The sequence below is a fragment of the Parambassis ranga genome, chromosome 16, assembly GCF_900634625.1.
Source record: "Parambassis ranga chromosome 16, fParRan2.1, whole genome shotgun sequence".
NCBI lineage: Eukaryota > Metazoa > Chordata > Actinopteri > Ambassidae > Parambassis > Parambassis ranga.
In genome coordinates this window covers 9857775-9882294 of record NC_041036.1, presented here as the reverse complement: position 1 = coordinate 9882294, position 24520 = coordinate 9857775, and the positions used below count along the sequence as shown (strand labels likewise).

The 24520-nt window shown below is 41.5% G+C and overlaps 1 protein-coding gene across 2 annotated transcripts; it reads right to left on the bottom strand.

Moving 5' to 3' along the window:
- Positions 1–109: 109 nt before the first annotated feature.
- chn2 (chimerin 2) lies at positions 110–24520 on the bottom strand. 2 transcript variants are annotated; one of them, XM_028424912.1, is made up of 15 exons: positions 24448–24520; positions 22799–23239; positions 21222–22172; positions 13342–13380; positions 11435–11490; positions 10228–10259; positions 9908–10021; positions 9530–9800; positions 5124–5207; positions 4107–4191; positions 2832–3005; positions 2577–2654; positions 2223–2360; positions 2033–2138; positions 111–1343 (listed from the first exon to the last, which is right to left on the bottom strand). In XM_028424912.1, the coding sequence occupies exons 3-15, from the start codon at positions 21268–21270 to the stop codon at positions 1172–1174; spliced, it is 1398 nt and encodes a 465-aa protein (XP_028280713.1). In that variant the 5' UTR covers positions 21271–22172; positions 22799–23239; positions 24448–24520; the 3' UTR covers positions 111–1171. The 2 variants fall into 2 exon arrangements, with proteins under 2 accessions (XP_028280714.1, XP_028280713.1); XM_028424913.1 differs by lacking the exon at positions 21222–22172 and having other exon boundaries at positions 110–1343; positions 22739–23239.

Here is a 24520-nt window from a genome sequence, read left to right as displayed (position 1 = left end):
TGAACCACATCTCCAGCAATTTACCGAAGAAACAAGTCATTTTAAACTCAAGTTTCACATCCTTTAATAAATCATTTCATAAATTACATTTTTAATTGCAACTGTCACAAAAATACATTTTGATAAAATGGATTTGTAGAAAGGATTCAATTAATTACATGAAACCGAGGCTGAAACGAACATGCTCTGCACAGCTTTGTGTGACAATCTGGAGTAAATGGCGTCTGCTGTGGCACTGATGATACTGGCATTAAAAAAAAAGACAGAGAAACAATCCTTTTTTTTTTTACTTGAATTTTTGTCATTTTACAGCATGTACTGAAATACTTCAACACTGCCAACTATCATGTGCACAAAACAGCTTTGTAGTCTCTAAGAGTAAATGAAGTAATGACCAGTGTTTACCTGTGTGTCCTTCACACGAACACCGAACAGACTGAAAATAAAAAAAAGGTTGATCCACAAGCAGGTGCTTTTCAGACTTGATTTGTATTAAGACATCAATTCAACAAACATCATTCTCAAACAGTATATATTAATGTGACAAAAGAACAACGCAGAGTAAAAGACAAAAATAAACATCTTTACAAAATAAATCTTTACACTTGTTGAAAAAAAGTGCTTCATGAGCGCCCAATTGTCTCATCTCTCTCTTTTTTTTTTTTTTAAACACAGACAGTCAAAATATTGATCATTACATGATCTGATTTTAACTACAATGAAAGGATCCACATGATTTCTTTCCACAAAAATCAACATATGCACATGTCTTTAACTTAGCTGGTCTGTGCGGCTTGGTTTACACAGCACCAGGCCTTCACCGATTGATGATCTGCCCAGGCAGATTCCACACAGCACTGTCATCACGACTGAGGCTACACCAGGTAGTGACAGTCTTCAAATACAGAGAGGAGGAAACAGTACTGCAGGTAGTCAAAAATACCTTTCCTCATATAAAAACGATGGTCTTGGCTGAGTATAGAAACTCAAAACTTACAGTAACAAGACAATGTCAACACTAGACCGCCATGCGAGAAAGAAGCATTTCAAGTTCAGTTTGATGTTGAACTATGTGGAGTCTTCAATAGAATCAAGGTGGCTTAGATTTCCTTTTGACACAATAAATATTTGTCCTTCTTTTCTGTTGCAAGGCCCGCGCATGCCTCGGTCCTTAGAATAAGACATCTTCATGCTCTATCATAAGCTGCACCACTAGTTTCTGCTGCCTCATGTCATTCAGGGTTGTCAAGGCATTCTGCTCCGGTGGCTGCATAAGAGTCGGGCCGAAGACAATCCCCAGGTTCTCAGCATTCATGAAATTGTCCTTTTCAAACAGTGTCACCCTGTGTAGAGCACAATAAGGGAAAATCCAAAAGCCATTAAATCATTTCTGAATGTTCAGATGCTTTCTCTGAGGAATATTAAATCCACTGATAAGGCTGACAATTCACTTTTTCCCCATGAAAAGACTACAAGCTTTTAATACATTTCAACTCCTTACATTCGTTCTCTCCCTGAAAGACTCAAATCCATATAAATGGATTGCACATAAATATAATTTTAAATAAGCTAAAGAATTTCTTAAAAGCAGCAGGACTTACTATACATCTGGGGACACCTTTTACTTGTGGATTGATACATGTTCAGTTTTCTATACATTTAAATATTTAGTATTTTTGGTACCATGAGTCTGTGGTATTGACCTTCCTCTCAACCTTCTCAACCTTCCTGCACATACTGCCAAATGCAACTGACTGACTGACTGAGATGCCTCACTGATGTAACACTGAGGGCTGTGCTCAATCATTTTTCCCCACAGGATTTATAGTCAGAGTGTTGATGAATAAAGATGCATTTTACTGAGAATTGTCATAATAGCTATTTGGCTATCTGGAGCTGTCTCACTAACAGAAAGTCTGGGAAAGAGCAACAAAGGCTGTGTAGAAGAGAGCCTGTTGGCAACGAATGGGTCAAACCCATGTCTTTTTCCTGGGGGTTTGTGGTTTATGACTCAAACATGACATAAACTAACCTCTTGAGGTGAGCCATCAGGTACCGCAGGGTCTCATAGTGGGCCGGGGGGAGCTGCAGCAAGCCTTCATGGATGGCCTCCAGTCTGGATTCAGCATTTGGAATTTCTACAACACATCAATAAAACAATTGAATCAGAGGGAATGCAGAGTCGTACCAATGCAGCAAAGGCACAAGAGAGGAGGTCTTACTCGCAGCTTGAATAAACTTGGAGTACAAGTCAAAGGTAATAACTGGAATAGGGAGGTCTCTCAAGTAGAGCTTCAAAGCACCAGCAATTATGTTGATGTCTGCATAGGCACTGGCACTGATGTCAGCCTTTTCACCATCTGTTGATGTAAAACAGAAATTGTAAGACTGTGATGTCATTACGTTGTTAATAAAAGGAAAGGAAGGTTCTTGTTGAAGCCAAAAAAGCCACAGATATCAGCTTGTACCATTCAGTGCTGTACTGCAACTCAGGCAAGCTCCTTTAAAATGATAAAGCTGTGAACTAAAACCTTAGAGACACAGATCCTAGGGCAAAAAAAAAACTGTCAACAAACCTCGGTCAAAAGCGAGTCTCACATCTTCAATGTGCTCTGAGAAACCAGACACTCTGTAGAGACCTTCAGATTTCATACCTGCAACAAAAATGGAAGATTTCAGTTTTTTGGGTCATGTTTGTTCAGTCAGTAAAAATTGAGTCTCCTAGTAAGAAAAAAAAGGGATCACAGATATGTCTAAACATTATCAGATAGCATAATAATTTAGGCTAAGCGTTTATTATTCAAACATAGATGATGATTGATGCTCTCTACCTCTCAGCTCTATCTCTCGAATGCATATATCCACCACCATGGGCCGTGTAGTGTTGTGAGCTTTGACGAGCGTGGTGAGGTCACAGCTAAACACCTTCTTTATCCTGCGCAGGTCCGGCTGGCAGTCGCTGGGAACCAGTTTGGAGCACTGTTTGTGTACATTCAGCCCGCAGTCTAGCAGAGCAAAAGTGAGATAAACAAAGAAAGGGAGAGAGATTAGCCTCTGACTGGTGATAACACAACCATCACAGCAGGCTTAAGACAGCAGTCTAAAAAGGTTTCCCAGAGTTAGTGATAAACTGCACTGTCAGACAGCACAGCTGCAGCTAAGCTGTCTCCGTGTACTGCGCCAAAGGTAGATAACAGTGGCAGCATGGGCGGGGGTTCTTGTAGTTTTAGTCACATGGAGTGTGTTGGACAGCTGGCAGGAGCAGTGTGTGTGTGAGAGAAGTATGTCTGGCTGCCTGTGTGGCTGCACAATCTTGGAATGAAGGTTTTGAAGGAGCCATGCTTGTAGACGGGGGGGCGTTTGTCTGAAATCGTCCATCACAAAGACATTTTTACTGCCTGAGCAACATTAATGTTGGTCTGCTGATTGGAGTCCTCATTCTTAGTCAGAACTCACAGAGAGGGAGAGTGAGTGTAGCAGAAGATAAAAGAAGTATCTCCTGTTTCCCATAGCACATGAGGTGTCTGATGATACCAGTGTTTGCCTCTGGCTTATCAGCATGGCAAATGTCTCAACAACAAACAGTCTGTTTGCAGAGGGAACAACCATGTCCATCTGTGTGTAGTGCAACAGATTCAGGACTTAAACTGTGCAATGAATGAATCTTGTGGGGGGCATTGTAACCCCCCACAGCCCTTAATACACCACCAGACGCTTAGTTCTGCTGCTATATTTGGTTAACAATTACAGCGTATTTGACCCATGGCTGACCTCAGTTTTTCTCCTACGTAGGATACATTTTCACATACTCCTTCATTTTGACAGTGAGTAAATATTCTTAATGCCAAGAGGATTTAAAAAAATGTCAAAGCACTTATGTATGCGTTTTGATGAGTCAATGACAGACGGATTCCAACTTGTATAAAATGAAAAATAAACCAAACACGAGAGAATTCTGAAGGGGATTTCAGTGGGATTATGCAACTGAAACACGTGTGACAAGACAGTGTTGGCCACCGATCATACACTACTTTGTAGTAATCTTTGACCTATGTGATACAAAATGTTAATATAATTCATGACATGCAGTTTTGATGTATAGTTACCTGAGCAGCGGACGCCCTGGGCGATGAGGCCCCACATGAAGTTGGCACAGTACTCGCACCAGTGCGGCCCTCGAAACGTATGCACCTGAAGTTCGAAAGCGAATACACACATGAGCACACATACTGCAAGTGCAGAGCAGGACCTCCCTCTTGTACTGATTACACAGTGATTTCTGCTGCAGTGGTTGGAACCCCTCACCAAATGAGAGCATTTGTATATACAAGATAGATTAAAGGATTTACTACAATGTGTCTGGCATCTGCTCCTGGGCAATCGGATACATGCAGGCAAGCCTGGAAGTCAAAATAACAGATGTACATCCACTGTGCACCCAAAAAACACAGATAAGATGACAAATTGCATACACCCACACACACACACCTTCAGGGAACTTTGAATAAGTAGCAGTGGGCTAATAGGTAAAAAGGGCATACGGCAGGTGGTGAGTGTATGGTTTTTGTTCTGTTTCAAAGGGGAAGCAAACAAAAAGCTGAGCATCACTATAACCAGACTGTTAACTGAAACCAAAGATACAATTGCAAGAATGTTGAGGCGCCCTGGAGGCAAAGTATCCCTAGATTCTCCTCTTGTGTATTTAAAGAACCATAACACCATTCTACTTTTGAAAAACACTCACATGTAACTCTATAATGGTTTTTTACAGAATTGGCAGCCTAAAACAAAAATGGATCGAAGCGCTTTAAAAATCACTGCTAATCAATGTGTTCTGCTGTTAATGGGTTGCGGTATAGTGTATCCATTAGTTACACTTAATGCATATGGGTGTCAGCTGCATGTGTTCTCATCAAAACCGCAGCAACAACATGGATCTCACAGGCAGACAAAATGCAGTTCTCTTCTTTACCATTGGAAAAGACAGCCACTAAAAGACTTTCTATTAGTTCTTTAAAAAGAAATGTTGTCAGCTGTCAAATTGTGACCTGAGCTTTCTAAAGCCTCAATCAATTTCTTTAAAGACTCATTTTATTCTTTGTGTGAAATGAAAAGCCGCTCACCTTGAAGTTGTGGATCTTTTCATAGGAGCATTGCTTCTCAGGTGTGTCTTTCAAGGCACTCCGTCGGACCAGAGGTGAGGAGATCTGTGGACAAGAGGCCAACAGTTTAATAGGTTTCCACAGGAGAGTTCCTTTGCTCCCCAGCTTGACTCCCAAAGCCAAAGCCAGCAGCTCCTGTCGCTTCCTCTCCTGTCGTTTCACTTTGTGGGTGATCAGTTCTGCTCCTACTCCTCCACTGTTTTCTTCAGCCTCCATGGTTGACTGGTCGGGTTCCCAGAGATTCTCCAACTCCTCTGGAGAAAGATGTGGAGTGGAGATGTGATTGCTGTGCAGGAGACGCTGCCTGCAACAGCCCAATGCAGAGGCAGCAGCGAGACCCCACTCCCCTTTGACCCAGGAGGGGGACTGACAGCCAGCGCGGGGTTGACTCTGCATCTGGTCTGAATCCAGTGGCAGCAGCGAGCAAGACGAGCAGGAGAACCAGGACTGGTAGTGGGCGGCCTGAGGGCAGGAGTGTGCCTCAGACAATGGTCCTCTTTCACACGCCCAGAAAGAGAGAGGGAGAGAGAGACCAGTGTCCTAGATGGGCAGGGGCCAGTATGTTGAGAGTGAGGGCAGTCCTGCTGTCAGGACCACTTCACACAGCTCAACAGTTCTCTAAAGCAGGATCAATAGTGCAGACGCCCTCTTTATAGCACACAGCATACTCCCATTAGCACACTGCCTTCCGGACACACTCCACTTCACTTAACTGAAGATAATACTCCACTGCCAGCAGCTCTCAGTCAGCACTGGGTCCTCCTCCCCACGGGTTACTCTCCTGCTCAAAGACAGACCCAAAATTGTCCAGCCTCACGGAGCCCCTGCCTTCCTAATTTCTACCGATTTTGACCTCCAGCTATGTCAGCTGGCTGGTGGAATTCCCCACACTGTCATCCAGACTAGTTCTAGCAGAAACTCAGCCTGCAGACCACTCCTGCCTATCAGATTATTAACTGGGCTTGGGAGAGATTACTGCCATAATCCTTACACAGCAAATAATCCTGCAGTGCCCAAATCCTAGTAAAATCCCATAGGAAGCTTATTTAAAGGTCTGCAGACATATAGTCTTTTTTATTGCCAGTGGGGGGCTGTTGCTATGTTCACGCTGAATTTGACCCTACTAGCTCTGCTTGTAAACAACATGTAAACAGCAACACAACGCTTCGTTTTCTAAAATAGAGCAACACAAATAATACAACATATGACATAACATATGCAGGATTTTCAGTCAAAACACCTACTGTATACGGCTTCGACATGGGAGGACATCACACTAAGGCTGAAGTGATTTAATAAGCAGGGAGGAAAGGTCAGAAAACCACTATGCATTGGATTTGTGATGATAAAGAGCTGCAGCAAAAGAAATGTGGTGAAGCGGGGGGTAACTGCAACTCTGAGATAAAATGGAAGCTTACATGATAGAGTGGGTAGAAATGCTGTGAATGTTTTGTGTATCAGCTATCTCTTTGTGTCTCTGAAGTCTGCGAGGTACGAGTAAACCGGCTGCAGGAGTGACAGGACAGGTGAAGATATTTGTCACTGCGGCCGACATTCTTTGAGAAGACCTACACATACCATAGCATACAATTCAACTCTACGGCTAGGTCTGTGGGGACAGTTGAGGAATGGACCACTCTGAGATATTTTAGCCTTGTAAAGGAAGAAGGGAGGGGGAGAGCTCGGGGCTGTGCTCTTTGTCTGCAGGCAGATGGCTTCTTGTCTCTTAAAGAAGAGGCTGGAAAGAAAGGACACAAAAGGTGGTCACACAACAAGCTCTGCTTTCTTTTCAGTGGCTTGGCTCTTTTATTCCTGCAGGGCTTTGTAAGAACAGAGCTGAGTAGACTCAGTTGTGAGATGAATTATGGGAAAACAGCACTGGAACAGTAAGACAACAGGGTACATCTCAAACAAAAACAGCCCTAACAACATGTCTAACAAATAGAAAAATAGGCATACTGTGAAGGGTATAGCAGCCAAAGACATTGAAAAGGAGGAAATTGAGAACACTGACACATTGATCTATTTTGAGGCTGAAAATACATAGGCATGTTTAAAGGTCTGCAAAACACTCCCTATGCTTTTTGAGGAGCATTTTTTTGTTTTACAATGATGGATGTAAATAGTTGTTTTTGTATTTTATAGCGTGAAACCTCAAGAGCGAACAGGTAATTATCCTAACAAACAACATGACAATTTCTTTGAAAACCCATTCAGGGCATGCAAGCAGACCAACCAGCTGAAAGCCCCATCGAGATGAAACTAGTGTGGTGAGTATCGGGAGCAGTGTGGTTTCAGCCACTGAGCAAATTCCTGCACATGCAAAGAAACTCAGGAAGCTCAGTCAAGTAGCCCCTTTCAGCTTCCAGGACCATTTTAATTACACAAGCATTCGCAGACACGACATTATATAGGTATCAACCCGACACCGAGTAAATATACATAAAATCTAACTATACAGTGAAGCTACTGTGGCTGTAAGGCCTCAGGGTGTGGCTGTGTAATTGGTAAACATCAAGTTCAAAATGAGACCACAGATTTGAGCCATCCAGCCAGGTCTCTGCTATCGTATTCATGTCAGCATTTATGTCAGACGCACAACAGCTTTTATTCTGAAAATGACAAGCAGGTGTCTGAAAAAGTCTGCAATTATCACAGCTGTCACTGACTGAGATCCTTTGTATAAAAAACTTGGCAGGAGTCGGTTTAAGAAAAAAAGCATTCAGATAAATGACAATTTGACATTTAGCTGGAGACATGCTCCAGATTTGCTTGCCCAAAAGAGGTTTTTGGAAAAAGCATTTGATAGTTTCAAACAATAAAATCAAACACTGTTTAATGAAGCTCTGTGTATCGAGCAAACTTAAGCTAGTCTGTAGGTCTTAGAGGGCTTCTTTGAGGGCCACTTCTTGTTCCAGGGGCTTAACAGACATTGGCAGTGGCATTTAGGTTTATTTAAAAGCCACAATAGGTTGATGAACTACTGGCTGACCAGTAGCCACCAGGTCAAAAATGCTTGGACTAACAGCAGCATCTCAAGTTACGCAGACCAAACAGAAGAATGATGGTATTAATACTGCAAATGATGCTCCTGCTGACAGTGCTGTCATCTGTCTGTCAGTGACTGTCACTGGCTGACAAACTATAGGCTGACATTTTGAAGACTCTTTGAAAGAAACCCCAAAGCAATAAACCCAAGCTGAGACATGCATAAAGGATAGAGCTGAAAAGAGCTCAGAAAAATAAAAAAGACTAAGAAAGCACCAGTAAGTGTAAATAATATAAGAGCCTGGCATGAATCTGACCATCATCCTCACTTCAAAAAGACAGGAGGAAGCAAGATAAGAGTGCCACCTAGTGGTGAGACACTTTGGATTTTTTTTTCCCCCGACAAGAAAACATCCCTTGTTCCTCATTGATAAATCATTCACAGGCTTTAATATGATGGCAGCTTGAGCACGCCGATGATTACGACGTGAATTGTGTCCCGCCCAAGATCGGCGTGTCTGATACGGATGGCAGGCAGAACAAAATCCCAGTCCCCTTGGTCATCATTACCTTTCAGTGGAGGCAATGAAGCATGGCAGCAGTGAACACACCCAGGGGCTACAGGGATAATGTACGTCTCACTCACAGGACAAAGTGTCCTCTCAGAGCCACTCTACTGTATATGTACTGGAATTGTTAAGCAGTGTGGAAGCAGTGGTATTAAACAAAGCACTTATGTCTCGTGATTCATATACTCTGAGATGTTAATTTCTAAATGAGGTATATTGTGTTACATTAATTAAGACATCAAATCATATTAAAAGTGTAAACAGTCCATCAAAATTTCACTTGAGCAAAGAGTAAATATTTAAATAGCTGTGCAATCAACAGAATAAAATTTCAGCGAGAAGATTGTGTTGCCTAGAAACCTCAGAGTGAAAACAAAACTCAAGGAAGTCCCTAGTCCTGGCCAAAAAACCGTCTGACACATAAACCACTGCAACATGTCATGTTTATACTTTTTGAAATGGTCCGAGGGCTAAAGCAAAGTCAACCTATGCATGCGACTGGTCATGACTACCTTCTGCCTTGGAAACTGCACTGCGTTATATTTTAGGTACACTACTAAACAGGTGTTTTTGTCACTTGGGAGGTAGCTTAAAGATTTGCAGTCCTTATGTGGACTTAAGCTGTCTGAATATATTCTGTCTCATCACAGGTTGACTCCATGATGTGGAGATCAGGGCTCTGTGGGAGGCTACACCATCTGTTGCAGGACTCCTTACAGCTGTAGCCCTTCTTTGGGGGGGTCGTTAGTATGTGCTACAGATTGTGTGTGTTTGACAGTGCGACATGCAATTTGTGGTCATATGACCCACCTTTTCATCTCTCTGGAAGGTGACCCTGCGTTGTTCTGTGCGTCCACGGCTCAGTCTGTGCACCATTTTGTCTTTTAGCAGGGACGTATAACCAAGATGCTCATAGATGGGATTAGTGGTCATTTTAGCAATGTACTCCGCTGCCTTGGTCTCAATGTAAAGCGTGATGAGAGCGTCCGTCACAAGGTCGTGCACCGACTCGAACCTCTTCTCCCCAACAAAGTGCTTCCCATCATAAAACAATCTGTAGTTGAGGGTCTGGTGTCCAAACCTGATGGAGGATGTGGTTGGGGAGAGACAGAGTGCAGAGCAGAGGTTTAACAGGCTAAGTGAATGACCTTTCAGAAAGTCTGTGCTGCATACTGAAAGTGTTGATACCTTAAGGCCAAGGTGTGTGTCCCTGGCTGTCTTTGGCTCTCCCTGATGAGGTATGCACCCTCTGCTCCTGCCAGCAGCTCATCTGCATGTTCTCGAGAGATGATGCCATGAAATCTGTTAAACACAAAATATGGGAGGATGCTGCACTAAGACTGTAGCACTTTGTCAAAGCAAAGACACACACATTCATATAACTAACACCACTTCATATATACACTGCTTAAATACATTTGATACAAGGCTATAATGACAACCCATTTTCTGCAATGTAATCTGTGAAAGATGGCTTAAAAATGATGATAACATTAAGTTACACTCACTCTCTGCCATAGTATTTGGGTCTGTTCACCATCTGTAAACCAGAAGAAGAAATATTGGCTGCAGCAATGCGATAGGAAAGCTCAATTAAATGGCAAATTGTTCTTACAGCCTGTGAAAAGATAAAGGACTCTAGACCACGGGACAGATTATCTCCATCTGTGCCCCTGCGACTATTCACAGCTACTAAACCATAAAGCCAAATCACTGAGTGTGGAGATGAATTACAGGCAGTGCACTAAAACAGCTGGTAATATGGCCAGCTGCAAAATATTAATATTAATCGTGTTAGCATTTCACACATGGAGTGTAATGCGTCTACATTATAAATCTTGCACATGATAAGGATAAATGTTCTCTGTAAGCACACAGCGTGTTTTTTTTTTCTTCTTTCTTTCTCCAGTATGTTGTACCATCTGTCTTCACAATGAGAATCATAATGGATTTGGTAATATGTCAAACATCATTTTGTACTGAATTACCGGGCAGCCACTAATCTCACATAACCAGCCCACAGCTTTTACTTTGCTTATCAAAGTGTGGCAAGACTGAAAATAGAATGAGACACGCTTCATCTCTGTTGGGTTGTACAATAGATGAATGACAGAATTCTCAGTAACTTCAGCTTCATCCACTTTATTAACACAGCAGAATGAATGAAGGCTAGCCTGGACATCATGTTATTTCTTTGTTTATATTATGTCAAACTCCTAGTAATGGTATTATACAAACTGGGAAGCCATACTGAGTGCTTAGAATTTATTCTAAACTATGTATCTTAATACTAAATGTAATGGGGAAAATAAACCATAGCGTTTGATGATGCGGCTTAATTGACTGGTGATGTGTGTGAGTTTAAAGAAACATCAAGTCACTCCCTACAGGTTTGTGACTGGTCTGACTTCCAGCTGCCAGGCTCAATCATGAGTGAATGTTTCCCAGGCTAAACCCAGGGAGTAAAGATTGAGATTGCAAGACTGTAGCTGGTGGACAGTTTATGAAGGGAAATATTCTCTCTTTAAAAAGAAAGCAGGTGTTTTTTAATACTGTTCTTATAACCACAGGTTTAATTGTGATATCTGCCAGTCATGAACACAACCACAGATGACATGTATTACTGGCTTAGGATTACCTATTTAGAACAATACATAGTAAATAATTAATGAAATAATATATACAGTATTCATAAAGACTGATGGATGTACTGACCTCGTGAGGACATGTGATCCTTTTTGGTCTTGGGGCCTCCTGCTGTAACTGGTACACTGTTAGAAAAACATGCACAGTAATGCTGTCATAAACATTCATAGAGTCATGCATATTACTGACTTGCAGTCCAAAAAAATAAAAATGGTTAATGTCGATTTAAGAGGAGGAACACACAGCATTTACACACTGAACTCGGCAGGATATTAAATTATATTTCACTTCATAGACCACTTGTCTGAGTGAAAAGGTAAGAAGGTAGCTACAAAATGAGCCTTTAGCAGCGAGTGCTTTACATGACAAGAGCCATTTATTTGAAACCTATTTATGTGAATTAAGACCTGCTGTCCCTTTAGGTAACGCACTATGTATGCGCACTATGGTTTGGTTCTTATTCATGTTAAATCACTTGTTAACTGATTTCAGTGGCTTTGTGCCTCAGGGAGCTCACCATTGCTGTCTGTACAAGGCTAACAAAGCCAAGAAAATGATGAGGAAAATAGTTGTAACACTTCAAATATTGACACTAACAATAACATTGTTGTAATATTTTTGAACTCAAAGCAACATGTCTGACATTTTAGACCGCATCTAAAGGCTGAACAGTGGCCTGTACCACGTCTGTCCTTCACAGCAGCAGCAGCTGCTGACAGACATGCATTCAGCACTAGGCTTGACATAACTGGGCTTTTTTCCCCACTGTCTAAGTTGACACTGGTTTAGCATTTTGATGTCTTAGCAAAACACTCAGACTGCATCCAAAATTGGACAACCTTAGTATAAAGCATATCCAGATCCTTCTGTTTTATTGGGAAACTTTGTTGTAAATCAGTGAAGCAAAGTGAAAATGGAAATATGGCAGGATGAGTAATCACCATAAACATCTCAGCAGCCTCCAAGAATTAGTGCCTGTAATTATTGCTTAGAGAGTGTGGAGCCAAAAACACCACCGCTGTGCTGCTTCTGCTTTTTTTCCCTCTAGAACTGGACAGCTGTCAGGATGAAAACATCAGTAGCTAAGTGTGTATCCAATTTTTAATCCCTCACATTTCTAAAGCTGCAGCTCCTTTCTTATTTTGACTGAGACCCAGTCTTTTCTGTTGTTACTGTTATGCACTCGTTTATGTTTAGCAACAATGTTAGATGAGGAGAGAGGACTAAAACAGTGTCCTCATTACCGGCGTGCGGTGCTGGAGCACAAAAAAAAGCAGTGTGAGGCTGACTAAGTCTTCACCGCAGCACATTCTCCAGGCAGGGGGAAGGAAGGACTCCTGACTGTGAATTTTCATGTTTTGTCAGGGTGACTTAAGCCAGCCAGCATGATCTGGACATCATCCATTTCTATGACACAGAGATCTCTAAAAATACCCCAGCAAAGGACCAGAGGAGTCAAGTGGGAAAATACGGGAAAATTACACAGATGGCACATTTAATTACAGGAATAAAAAATATATATGTGGAAAAAGGTACAAACTGCAATTGGTTAAACAAAATGTAGGACGGCTCTTAGCTAAAAATGCACCACATATAATCTGAGGAGTCAAACCATTTCCTCCCACATAGCAAAAACATTGTATAATGAGGTGGGTGTTGTGAAGACCCCATTTTAGCTTATCCTTTGTGCAGGTAGAAACTCTTACGTTCCTGGGTGCTGGTAACCTATTTTACTCAGCGATCAGGAATCTGCTGCTTTGCATTTGTGCATGTGTAAATGTGTGAATGTGTTCTGTGGGTGAGTGTGTGTGTGCGTAGCCTTTTTGGTATTGTGCACTGAAACCCAATTCTTCAAAGTAAGGGAAATGTCTCTGTTTAATTTATAGACCACAAGCAGTTATTTAAAGAAGCACACTAAAGGCCAACGTCAGGTTAAAACATTGCTAATCAGAGTATAAGATGAATTAATTACTCACAGTAGGACTTCCATATGGGCGGCTGATAATCCTCAGGGTCTGCAAAACACAAAAATAAAGCAGGTTTGTGTTAAGAACTCGCAGCAGTGATAATAGACTGACCTGTTTTTGCTCATTAAAAACTCAATTTCTGTTCTTTCCCAGTGGGTTGGATGTGAGCCCTTCACCATGGTTATGTCACTGTTGTTTATCTCGCTGTTATAATTATGCATATGGCTTCACACTGTGCAGCTGCCTCTTGAGGTGCACTAGCTTTTAATCGGGGTCTCTGCTTTAAAGACAATCAACATAGATGTCTGCATGATCTGCTAATCACTGTGTTGACGCATACTGGATCTATATTAACCACCGGTAGGGTCTGTATTGTGAGTAAAAACACCAATCAAACAAATCTGAATTTGAGTTATGATTATGAACACTCACACTGGAATTGATGGAGTGTGGCATTATATTAGCTCAAGAAGAGTGTTAGAAGTGATGGAGTAAATCTCCTGTAGCAAGTCATCATTTACTGAGTAAGTAACAACTCGTAATAATCCTAGATCGAGTAGCTAAATTACTCAAAAAATGTGGCAAAATCTGCTACACAAGCAGGTCATATAATACATCGCCTGCCTCACACTCACTACTGCAACATATTGTTGCTCATAATATACACTAATAATGATGGTGACACAAATTTCTCAACTGATTTGTTGGTTCTGATGTTTTTTGCCTACATATCACAGAACAACTCCAGCTGCTGGGAAAGGCTGAGAAGCAAAAATCCAAACAAACTGGGTGTTGGTGTTTTTAAGGAACATGTCCATACAGTTACCCACAACAACACCAAAATGACACAGAGCACCAGCTTTCAGGATCCTGAAGATCATTAGGCCACATGAGAAGTGGGACATGTTGAGGGACAGTCTTGTGATTTTTGCAGCAGATCTAATAACCATGAGATTTGCACCACACCATTACAGCACATATGAAAGAACAAATAGTGAGGTCAACAGGTCAGGAGATGATTTCAGTTTTCGGACGCAAAGGCTGGAGTACTTCCCAGAAAAAGGTCACACCACTACTACTACACTGATCCTATGAGGCAGTTACAGGAAAAAATCAAGAGGATTCGGCGTGGGAAGCTAACGCGTGTAGTGCTCTTCCACTAGGACAACTCTTCAGCTCACAGGTCCACAGCAGCGATGGCTGCCATCCAGGAATGTGAACTCATCCCCAACACGCCTCTTCACCTGATTTGGCTTTCTCACACTGCTATATCTGTTCTAGCCCAACATGAAGAAGGAGCTCAGTGGTTGTTTTTTTTGAAGTTTCCAGTATTATTTCCTAGGAGGTTACAGCCCACTTGGGGAAACATTTTATTACATGTTTAAAAGTCATGCGTCGGAACTCTCTCCTTAAATGTAGTCACTCATTAAACTCACATTGCCACTGCCTATGTTGAAGATTTTAACTGACTGTGCAAGCAATGAATCATATCTGTCCAGAAGATACATGCTCAAATTCTTTGTACTCATCTCAGATCAACACCACACCCCTCTGGCCAGAGGGGAATAAAACACACCTCAGAGGGCATGAGAACCAGTGAGCACATGTTGGATGTGGGCACACAGGCGATTTAACCATGTGAAGCTTGTTACTCAGTTAAATTCCATCCAATTTACAGTGAATCTGTATCACTAATAGTGAGATACTGCTGATTTATTTATGTCTGTTTAACAAGTGGCTCATGAAGAGCAGGAAGCCAGAGTGCTTCCTTTTATCTTTCTCATTGCAGCAGGAATTTAACTGGGGGCAGTATTTTCTCTATAGAAATAGTCAGATCATAACAGAAGTCATTTAAGGTTAGCCTTCCTGTAGAACAGGTCTATGCCTTGTTCTTTTATTAAACAAACAAACTAGCCTTATGTTACTTATCTTATTTGCACAGCAGCATGTCATGTCTGCCACAGAGGCAAGATGCGCATACACCCACTGCACTGATCTTTGTCCTCCTTCTGACTTTAGACTGCTCATTATGTAAGCTACGCGCCACACACTGGATTGTTAGTACTTCAGACACTCAATTAAGCAACTTCCTCTCAAATGTATTATTGCATCTCTCCTTTATGAAAACTAGTTCAGAACGTTATCACTTTTTCTGCCTTCAGAGGTAGAATAAGTCACAAACAGCACATTACCTGTTTATAATTAGTTATGCTAACAGTAGATACAGCATAGCCCGCAGCCAGCTGCCCACAGTCACCATGAGATACAGGACAACAAGAAAACCTGTCCACTGCAGCCTGATGGACCACAAAAAGAACACGTGAGACCAGCAGATGCCATCAGCCGTGTCAGTCTGTTTAGAACACCTGATATTCGAGAAGGCCATTGTGACACCAAGCCTGTCAGGACTTTACACCAACATGTGCCACTGTCTGCTAAAAGTCAAATCTTCATGTTGTGTGAAGTTCCAAAAGGTGATTATCCAATGCTGCACAGCAGAATTTGACAAAATTTGAAGATAGACAGAAACAACTGGAGGCTGCAAAGGGACGAGAGGAAGAATTGCAACGGCTGTGGAATGAACTGGAAGAAGTCAGAGCATCCAGTCATTCAGTCACCAGCATAAAATTTTTTGGCGAGCTCTTCAGATCAAAGGTTTTCTGCAACACTGTCATTCAGACATTTATCAGAAGACAACAGAGATGAGGAATCCTTGGAGCGCCTGTGCGAGTTGTTCAGTGTTGTAGGGAATGAACTAGAGATGTCCACAAAAAAGACACTCATAGATTCAATCTTCACCAGGATTGATGAATATGTAAAGGATGGAAAAATATCTTCCAGGGTTTTCATCATGCTAATGAACACACCTGGGCAACGACAGAGAAACTGGTTGCCTGCGAAGAACACGTGCCATGGCACAGTCGACACTTCTCAGCACTGTACAGGTACAGTTAAAGAGATGGAAATCTGCTGTCACAGCATAATCCACACGTGTTTGTCCGACTGGCAGTCGATATAACATATGACGGCAGCCACACCACACGAACATAGCTAGGCTTGTTGCTGGACAGATTGCAAAAGTTAAGTATTCTTCCACCAGAGCAGATCTTTAAAGGTATAAAGGACATCCTGCTAGAAGCTGTTTACATTTCAGAAAATGTACCTGAGATTTGGGGGTTGCATTGCTGACATCATCCGACCTGTGATGACCATGGGATTAACCTCCACCGAACAGCTTGCTGACAATATCAGGACTCTAATACCTCAACATTCTCCTTTTTGCCTATCAATTGTCTTTACAAATCCAGACCCAACCTCTAACCGGCACCAACACCCCAAGTTCATTCCACCCTAAACCCCTACGCTGCTCCATTCACCCTATCGAAGACCACCACTGATTACGGGGCAAAACTAAGACAGGCGCATATTCCATCAAAACAGGATGACTAATGTAAAATCTGAAAATGGAAGTGCACACTTTAAGGATAAATGTTGCCTCTAAAGCCCTCCATAGTGCCTGCCTTTGCTGATGTGTGGCCAAGCCAACTTGGAAAATGTATTGTCCTAATGCTGAAGCTTTGTCACTCTGTGTACTGCACCGGCAACAGTAAGAAAGATTTATTCCACTGCGGCTTATTTAAAGAATGTGATTTCATCTGGTTGGCTGCCAAATATTCTCTTTTCAATCTAATTCTTGTTAATGATGAATGAGGGTTTTAGTCTGGAATTCTGCAGCAGCTTTGACTACAAAAAAAAACAAAAAAACAAAAAAGGAGCTCTTAAGCAAACACTGGCACACACTTGCACAAATATACACATGCGCAAATTCATAAAGCTACACTGAACAAAACCCACTCCCACACACACACATAGATACAGAGGCGTGCACACAGAAATCCAAAGAACATCAAAAAGAATTTCTAAGTAGCTCTGAGTTTGTGTGCTGTCTGATGATCAGGGAGAATTTAAAATTCTGGAGCAGCCAGAAGGCTCTTCCCCTGAAGAAACAGCTATTAATTGCGTTGCCCTCCATTACTCACCAGTCAGAAGCGTTCAATAAAATAATTACCGGCGGGTGTTTGCTTCGGTGACAAAGAGAATATGTGATGAATAAAGATCAAGCTGAGACTTTTATCCCCTGAGATAACGTCTGCTACCACAGTCTGTGAGGATGCAAAAAAAATAGTCAATGCAATGATTTCTGCTTCTGCTGAGGCATATTAGGCACATAATCATTTTATGACCTCTGCAAAAATTCTAATTTTACTGTAATAATGCCAGATATAAACAAAGACGATACAAAAATCAAATGCATGCAGGAAAAGCACCAAACAATGACAGACTACATGTTGTATATAGAAAAAAACAGAGGTGACATGATGATGATCTCCATCTTTTCTCCATATAGGACATCATAGGTGAAGCTGACCTTTGACCTTTCAGATAAAACACCACCATTTTCTGCAATAGTCATGTTGTGGTTTCTCGAGATCTGGAGTTTGAACCATGTTTCCAGGATTTACATGCACCCACACATCTATTGTATGTTGATGTGTCTATGAAGGAACATTTTAGATAAGAACAAACTTTGAGAGCCTCGGCATTCTTATTATCAGTATTGTATTGGCACCACATTTCCCAGCTAGCAGGTGTGTTCACACAACGATACAAAACCATTTAAAGACTAGATTAAAAATGAAGCTATGCCACACGCCTGAACAGAAAACCCCATTACAACTCATGAACATGCAAATATGCTTAATTAGAAACTAGTAATAACAGAATGTCTCCGCCATTAAGAATGCATTCTCTTCATGTTCCCACAGTACGTGTCTGTGATTTCACAAATCCTGCTTGCAGATACACGTTTTAAATTCAGATCTGAGGTTGAGCTCAGAGAAATATTTCACTGCCAGCAGATAAATTTGAAAACGGCCTTCTAGTGTCAAACTCTGAATGTACATCAATCAGTTTAAACGTCCAAGACAAGTAACAATGACAAAAACCTTTTTGAGTGTTTTACAGTCGACTGGAATGCTTTTAGTTTGATGGTACACCGTATTTACTGGATGATTTACTTACAAGCAAATACGAGCAGACTGAACAGTACAGAACTGCAGCAGGAGTCTTTCCTGATGATTACTACAAATATTTGGAAGGAAGCAGCCCCCCCTCCTTAATGAAAATACATTAATTCAACTATCTAAAGCTAAAGATTCAAATTATTGCTTTTTAAAGCTCTATCCATAATTTGAATGAGCCATTTCATAATTATGAAAGATAATTTAATTATCTACTGATTTAGTGCAGTCAATTTAGAGCACATACATAACTGGCACAAAAAAATGGAAAATAACTGCACGCAACACTAAAGATACATACAGATCCTTATGCAAATATGCAAATACACATGCACACACACACACACACACACAATGTCAGTGGGAAGCAGCAGAGCTTCAGCAGGGAGACCATCTGTGTGTTACACTGGTCCAAAACAACATTTTCTACACTGCTGTCTTATAGCTGACCAGATAACGTGTGACAGGTATGAGGGCACACTCACTGGAGTCTGTTTGTGTACTACACCCTCGGGGACAGGGTGCTGTTAACAGGAGCTGTAGGTGTATTTTGAACAGGCAAAAAGTGTAATTTGTTAACCTGATTCTGACACTTCCTCATCTGTGCTGCGGAGGGCCTCTGTTGTTATTATTAATCATACGTTGATGTATGAGCGCTGGAACACTTGCAGGTAATATCTGTAAGTCACTGCGTGTACATGACAGAAAACCAGTCCCACATGATTTACACAGCAGAGGGAACGAAATAGATGTAATGCCAAGATTCTGGAGGTGAACTGCTGCATCTGCCTGGAACATGTTGAGCAGACAGTCTCTCTGTAATACAAATTCTGCCTCCCTGACCAGTTTTGTCATTTAAAGCCTAGAGCCGAAGACATACTTTCATGCTCTATCCCTCAATTTATTTTCAAAGCTTGAGCAGCCTGGCAAATGGTGTGCTGCTGGTATCAGTACAAGTCCCCATGCCAAGAATGTGCAGGAATCTCCCTGATCTAGACAAACAGTTAGAAAATATCTTTCCAGGGAAAGTAAGAGGAGGTATGTTGCAATCATGCTGCAATCATTTTGGCTCGTCTATTACTATAATTGACCTAAAAATACAGTGTACAATTTCGAATAAAGATGCAGTAAAAGGCTGAGTGCGTATAAAGCGTAAAGGTGGGTTGTGTGTGTCCTGTTTATCATTTTGTGTCAATGATTTGAAAGATGTGCAGAAAAAACAAAATCAATGCATGCTAGCACGATGCAATTACCTTTACTACTATCATACATCAGTCGCCACACAGACAAGCTGTTGAACTTTATTTGCACACTATCCCCCAAATAAAAACCTAAGAAAAGATTAGCAGATAGACTTATTATTAGAAGGAGCTGAAGTAACTACACCAAGAGCATTTTGTTTGCAGCCAGAACACATGACCTAATATGGAGCAAAAATCGAGCCCAGATTCTACCTCTTTTTTTGAGTCACATGCCTATAGACAAGATTATTCAAATGTTGTGTCTGGCTGCCAAAGGAGCTCTGCATGAAAATAATAATACCCTTGTGACAACCACTCCATCCCTGGCAGCGGTGCAGCTTGTAACCTCTGATAATTATATTGAGAGCCCAACAGTAATGACAACCCTCCGATGCCACAGAAAGAAAAGACTTTCCTCTTAAAGCAGCAGTGGTCAAACAGTAAATCTGCTGCTTTCTGAAACACACACATGAGATAATGCTTTGTGAAGCATGTGGTTACCACAGGCTATATCAGCTTGGAAAGGACTGGCTGTCCCTCCCATTGGGCAGACACTTGGGAAATGTGACGCTGCTGTGTGGTGCGGTCGGGATGCAGAGTCACTAAGAAAGTAAAACAAACACTTTATAAGCTCAGAAATCTCCCCGTCTTGTTATCAACCTATTACAACAAAGTTTGTGTGCATTTTAAAAATGGATGTGTCTTTCCATACAAACAAAGTATGGAGCTTGGTATTATAAACAGTCTTATACACACACCTCTGGCTGTTGGTGTACTTCCAGACCAAACAGTGCTATGATAGTGGAGTTTGTACTTTATACCCTGGTAAACAAGCCTTATCAACACAGACACAAGCATGCTGCTGCTCTTTCATTCAAGGCTTATTTGAACAGCTGTTAACCTACTTTCTGTTCTCATCCTGCAAAAATTCAACATTTTACCAAAAATATAATAGGTGGTAATCACTGAACTGTACCTCTTTATGCAAAAGGGGATTTGACTGTAGTTCTGTGCACACTGTAGCAGTTTGAACTGTGTTATGTCAATGAACCAGAACATATTAGACTTTTTTTTTCTTTCTACAAAACATCTCAGGCTGCTGCTGCTGCGTTTTTGGAAAATGGTAGACTACACCAAGCCAAAGATAATCCTTAAAGCCAGCCAAGTGGAAAGCCAATAAGGGAATTATGGAGATGATTGGCAATCTAACGATAACATCCAAACCCAGAGTCATACTGACTGCATCTCACAACCTAACAATGCACACAGAAAGGCTTCCTCTACCACTAATACCTCCACCACTGCTGCAGCATCCACTTTAAACAGATGGGGATTTTTTTTCTCTGTTGACTTTAATCCTGAATCACAGCACACACTGGAAGATACTTTGACGAAGTGTGTGTTTTACTATAAGCACATGTGAGACAGATGAATGTGAAGATTATCTGAAGCATGCTCAAGATAATCAAAAAGTTTTGATTGAGGCCAAATAAAAGTATTATGAACAAAAAACTTCCCAAATTATTATTATTATTATTATTATTATTATTATTATGTTAACTCTTACCAGAGGACACAGATGAACCTGAGAGGCTGGAGTTACTGGATGCTGCCATCCCAACCGGTTTCACGACTCGGTTACTCCCGTTTATCCAAACTGGGCTCACAGCAGCTCGTCCCCGGCGGTGCGTCCATTTCAATCACGTCTCTGTGTAGCTTGAACCTTTTTTGACGGGCTGGTAATTATTTCATGTCTCGCTTGGCATCCAGAGTCCCGCACACGCCTGGTCTGTCTGCTGATCCTCTCGGCTCCGTGTGCGCCCTGGTGAGGATCTCACGCTGCCGCATACGCTGACGGTGCTGCCGCCCGCCACGAATATAAAATAAACGGACAGACTATAAGAACATGCTCTGCGGATCAATTCCGACAAAGCACTCCCTGACACTGGGCGGAATCTGTCGGTATGAAATCGTGTGCCATGCAGAAATCAGCAATGGTTTCCATGTGCCACTTTAAGGACTGTAATAAACACACTACACCGCAGCGTAGACGCGCCTTCTTAAAGTGAAAGTTTGAAGCTTTCAGATGTAAAACAACCTGGACTGGCTGGAGACAGGAGCGCCCAGAACAAACGACTTTAGATCTGTGCGTAAAATCTCAAAGAGACGAAACTTCTTTCCTAAACATACTGAATCACGTTAAGGATGACTGCCCACAGGATTCCAGCTACACTGCATGCTTCCATCAGATGTCATGTTATGTCATGTTATGTTAAAAAAGCCACAGGAATCTATGTGTTTTTAGCGCCATCTGGTGGAAGCTATCTTGAGACATTAAACTACAGTTTTAATGTGATTTCTGAAGGGCATAGGAGTCCAGAGTTCACAAACAAAAGCTCTGGAGGAAGTTGGGTTACATTTAACAGAAACATAACCTGACAACAGAAAAAGTACTTAACTACATAAGTTATTGATGAGGTCAATGGAGCTGCTGTCGTATCATGGTCTGGCGTTTTGTCTAATTTTCAAGAGAAACACAGAGACTGTTTGTTATATAGCATTAAATAAGGACAAGGATAAAATGAATTTACATGCTCACGTAAATAAGAACTCTTTAACTACACACTAAACGGAAATGTACAATAATTGGGAATTATGCCCTTATGGTAATAAGCTTGGTGCTAAAGTAACAGGGGTTCACATCAGTTTCTCTGATACATGTCTTTTTCTTTGAATTGAGTAGAGTACTGGTGTTTCCTCATGTATAATTCAACAATAACAAAACATTTGATCAACATTGACTGTATTAAAAACTGCTGACAAATCAACCCACAATTCCACGAGTCCGAGTCATGACACTAGTGTGGGTAGGAGGATGGCTAAACAAAAAAAATCCAGCACAGAGAGGAAACACTAGTGCTCCATGAGACCAAAGAGATGCTCAAGCCTCACTTTATGTGGGCTCCTCAAATGATGACTGGAATGACAGCAGCTGCACAAAGCAAAGGCAAAAAGCAGTATTGTAATGAACCTCAGGCCTAATTCTCCAACGACCAGCACCTTGCTGATAATTCACATACTTACCTATTTCTATGTGTAGATAGTCTTACTGATGTGCATACTCAGGTATTTGAAACTGCTCACCCTCTCCAATTCAAGCTCCAGGATGAACAGTGGCAGGTGAGTTCTCCTCTTCTTTCTCATGTCCACTATCATCTCCTCTCACAGTTTGTGAGGAAAGGTTAAAGGAGGATTTGTAATCTACAAAGAGCATCCTGATGTAGGAGTCCTTGTTTTCCAGGTGAGAGAGGGAGATGTGGACAGCAGTAGCAATAGTGCCTGAGGTGGACCTGTTGGGCCTGCAGGCATACTGCAGGGTGTCTGGAATGCTGCTCTGAACATAGTCCGAGAACACTCTCTCAAAGCACATCATGATAACTGGAGTGAGTGCTACTGGTCTGTGGTCATTCAGGCAGGTTGGTGGGCTCTCCTTGGGGACTGGGACAATGGTTGTGGTATTGAATATTTTTTTCAGGGTGACTGTGAAGGCTGTGGGTGTTACCGGCACCAGAGGAACCAAGGAACCTAGGAACAATAGAGAGAGAGGAGAGGTTTGCGTCAGCTTCTTGCTCAGGCCGGCATTCTTTTATTAGTGAGCTGCGCATGCGCTAAGGTAGCTACTCTACCTCTCTAATTGCTCCACACTGGTACCAGAGCACCACCTACTGGCGCATAAATGTATTCCATCCAGGTGGGAATAATAAATAAATTAAACCGTTTGCAAAAAATAGAGGAGATTTTAGTTTCTTTTAAAACTAAACATAGTTTTTTCAGCCTGCTACACGGGCCCCAACAACTCTGAAAGTCTGGAAACAGCAACATCGTATTAGTGTTGACTGCACAGAAAGAAAATGCAAATGCATGCATATTGATATACCAGTAAAATGTACAACAAAACTACTGAATGCATTATAAATATTGCAAACTGCTGTTAGACAAGCCTCAGAAAAATCTAATGCATCAAATGACAGGCTAATGTGCAGAACATAGCACTACTAGAGCAACAATAAAAACAGCTGCTATGTAGGTAACCACAGAAACTTTACTCATCAGTATACACACCTCCAGATATATATCAACAAGCTGCAATTTGTATTATTCTGAAAATTCCCTTAAATCCATGCCAGTCATTAAGTGCTAAGAAAATAGTGCGTGCCGCTGCATGACGAGTGGTATGTGTAAATATTATAGGCATAGATTTAATAGCTACTAATGGTATGGACCACAACAAGTTACTAAATACTGCCCCCTCCCGGAGGAAAAAAGATCTGGATTTACAGAAAGTATTATTTGTCAATCCTACAATGGAATTTGTTATGCATCAACACAACAGCATTAATAGAACTACAGTAAGAATATCTAAAAACAAACTAATAAGTGAAAATATTCAGTAACTTCCTGTTTGCAGCAGTCATGAAGATTTGTCCCCAAAATCAAACAACGAGGTCAAAAGTAGGCTGGGGGTATCCAGCAGTCCAAACCTATTTTGACATAGCAGACTTGTGCAAATGGTGTCACCCCCTGCCGACCAGCAACGATATTGCACTTCAACCCACTTCCGCATTGGCCTTACTTCCCCGGATGTTGCCACTTGGGAGCTACATGCTAACCCCAGAAACTATGAAAACATTATAATTAAAATAACCCCCACATCTCCTATAGTAAAACAGTCTTCTTTAGAACCTTACGGAAACAAACTTTATGAAAAACAGAAACAAACCAGTAAACATCACCTTATTGTCGGTACTTTCCTAGACTTCAATCAGGGAGGTTCAAACAAACGTTAGACAACCACGTGATCTAATC

What these genes read in the sequence shown, in the direction of transcription:
- chn2 (XM_028424912.1), bottom strand. Translation starts at nt 21,270, where the DNA reads ATGGCAGCATCCAGTAACTCCAGCCTCTCAGGTTCATCTGTGTCCTCT. An exon ending in GCCCATATGGAAGTCCTACT is followed by an intron (nt 11,491 to 13,341) that starts GTGAGTAATTAA and finishes TTTTTCTAACAG; the next exon opens with TGTACCAGTTACAGCAGGAG. An exon ending in GGATCACATGTCCTCACGAG is followed by an intron (nt 10,260 to 11,434) that starts GTCAGTACATCC and finishes TCTGGTTTACAG; the next exon opens with ATGGTGAACAGACCCAAATA.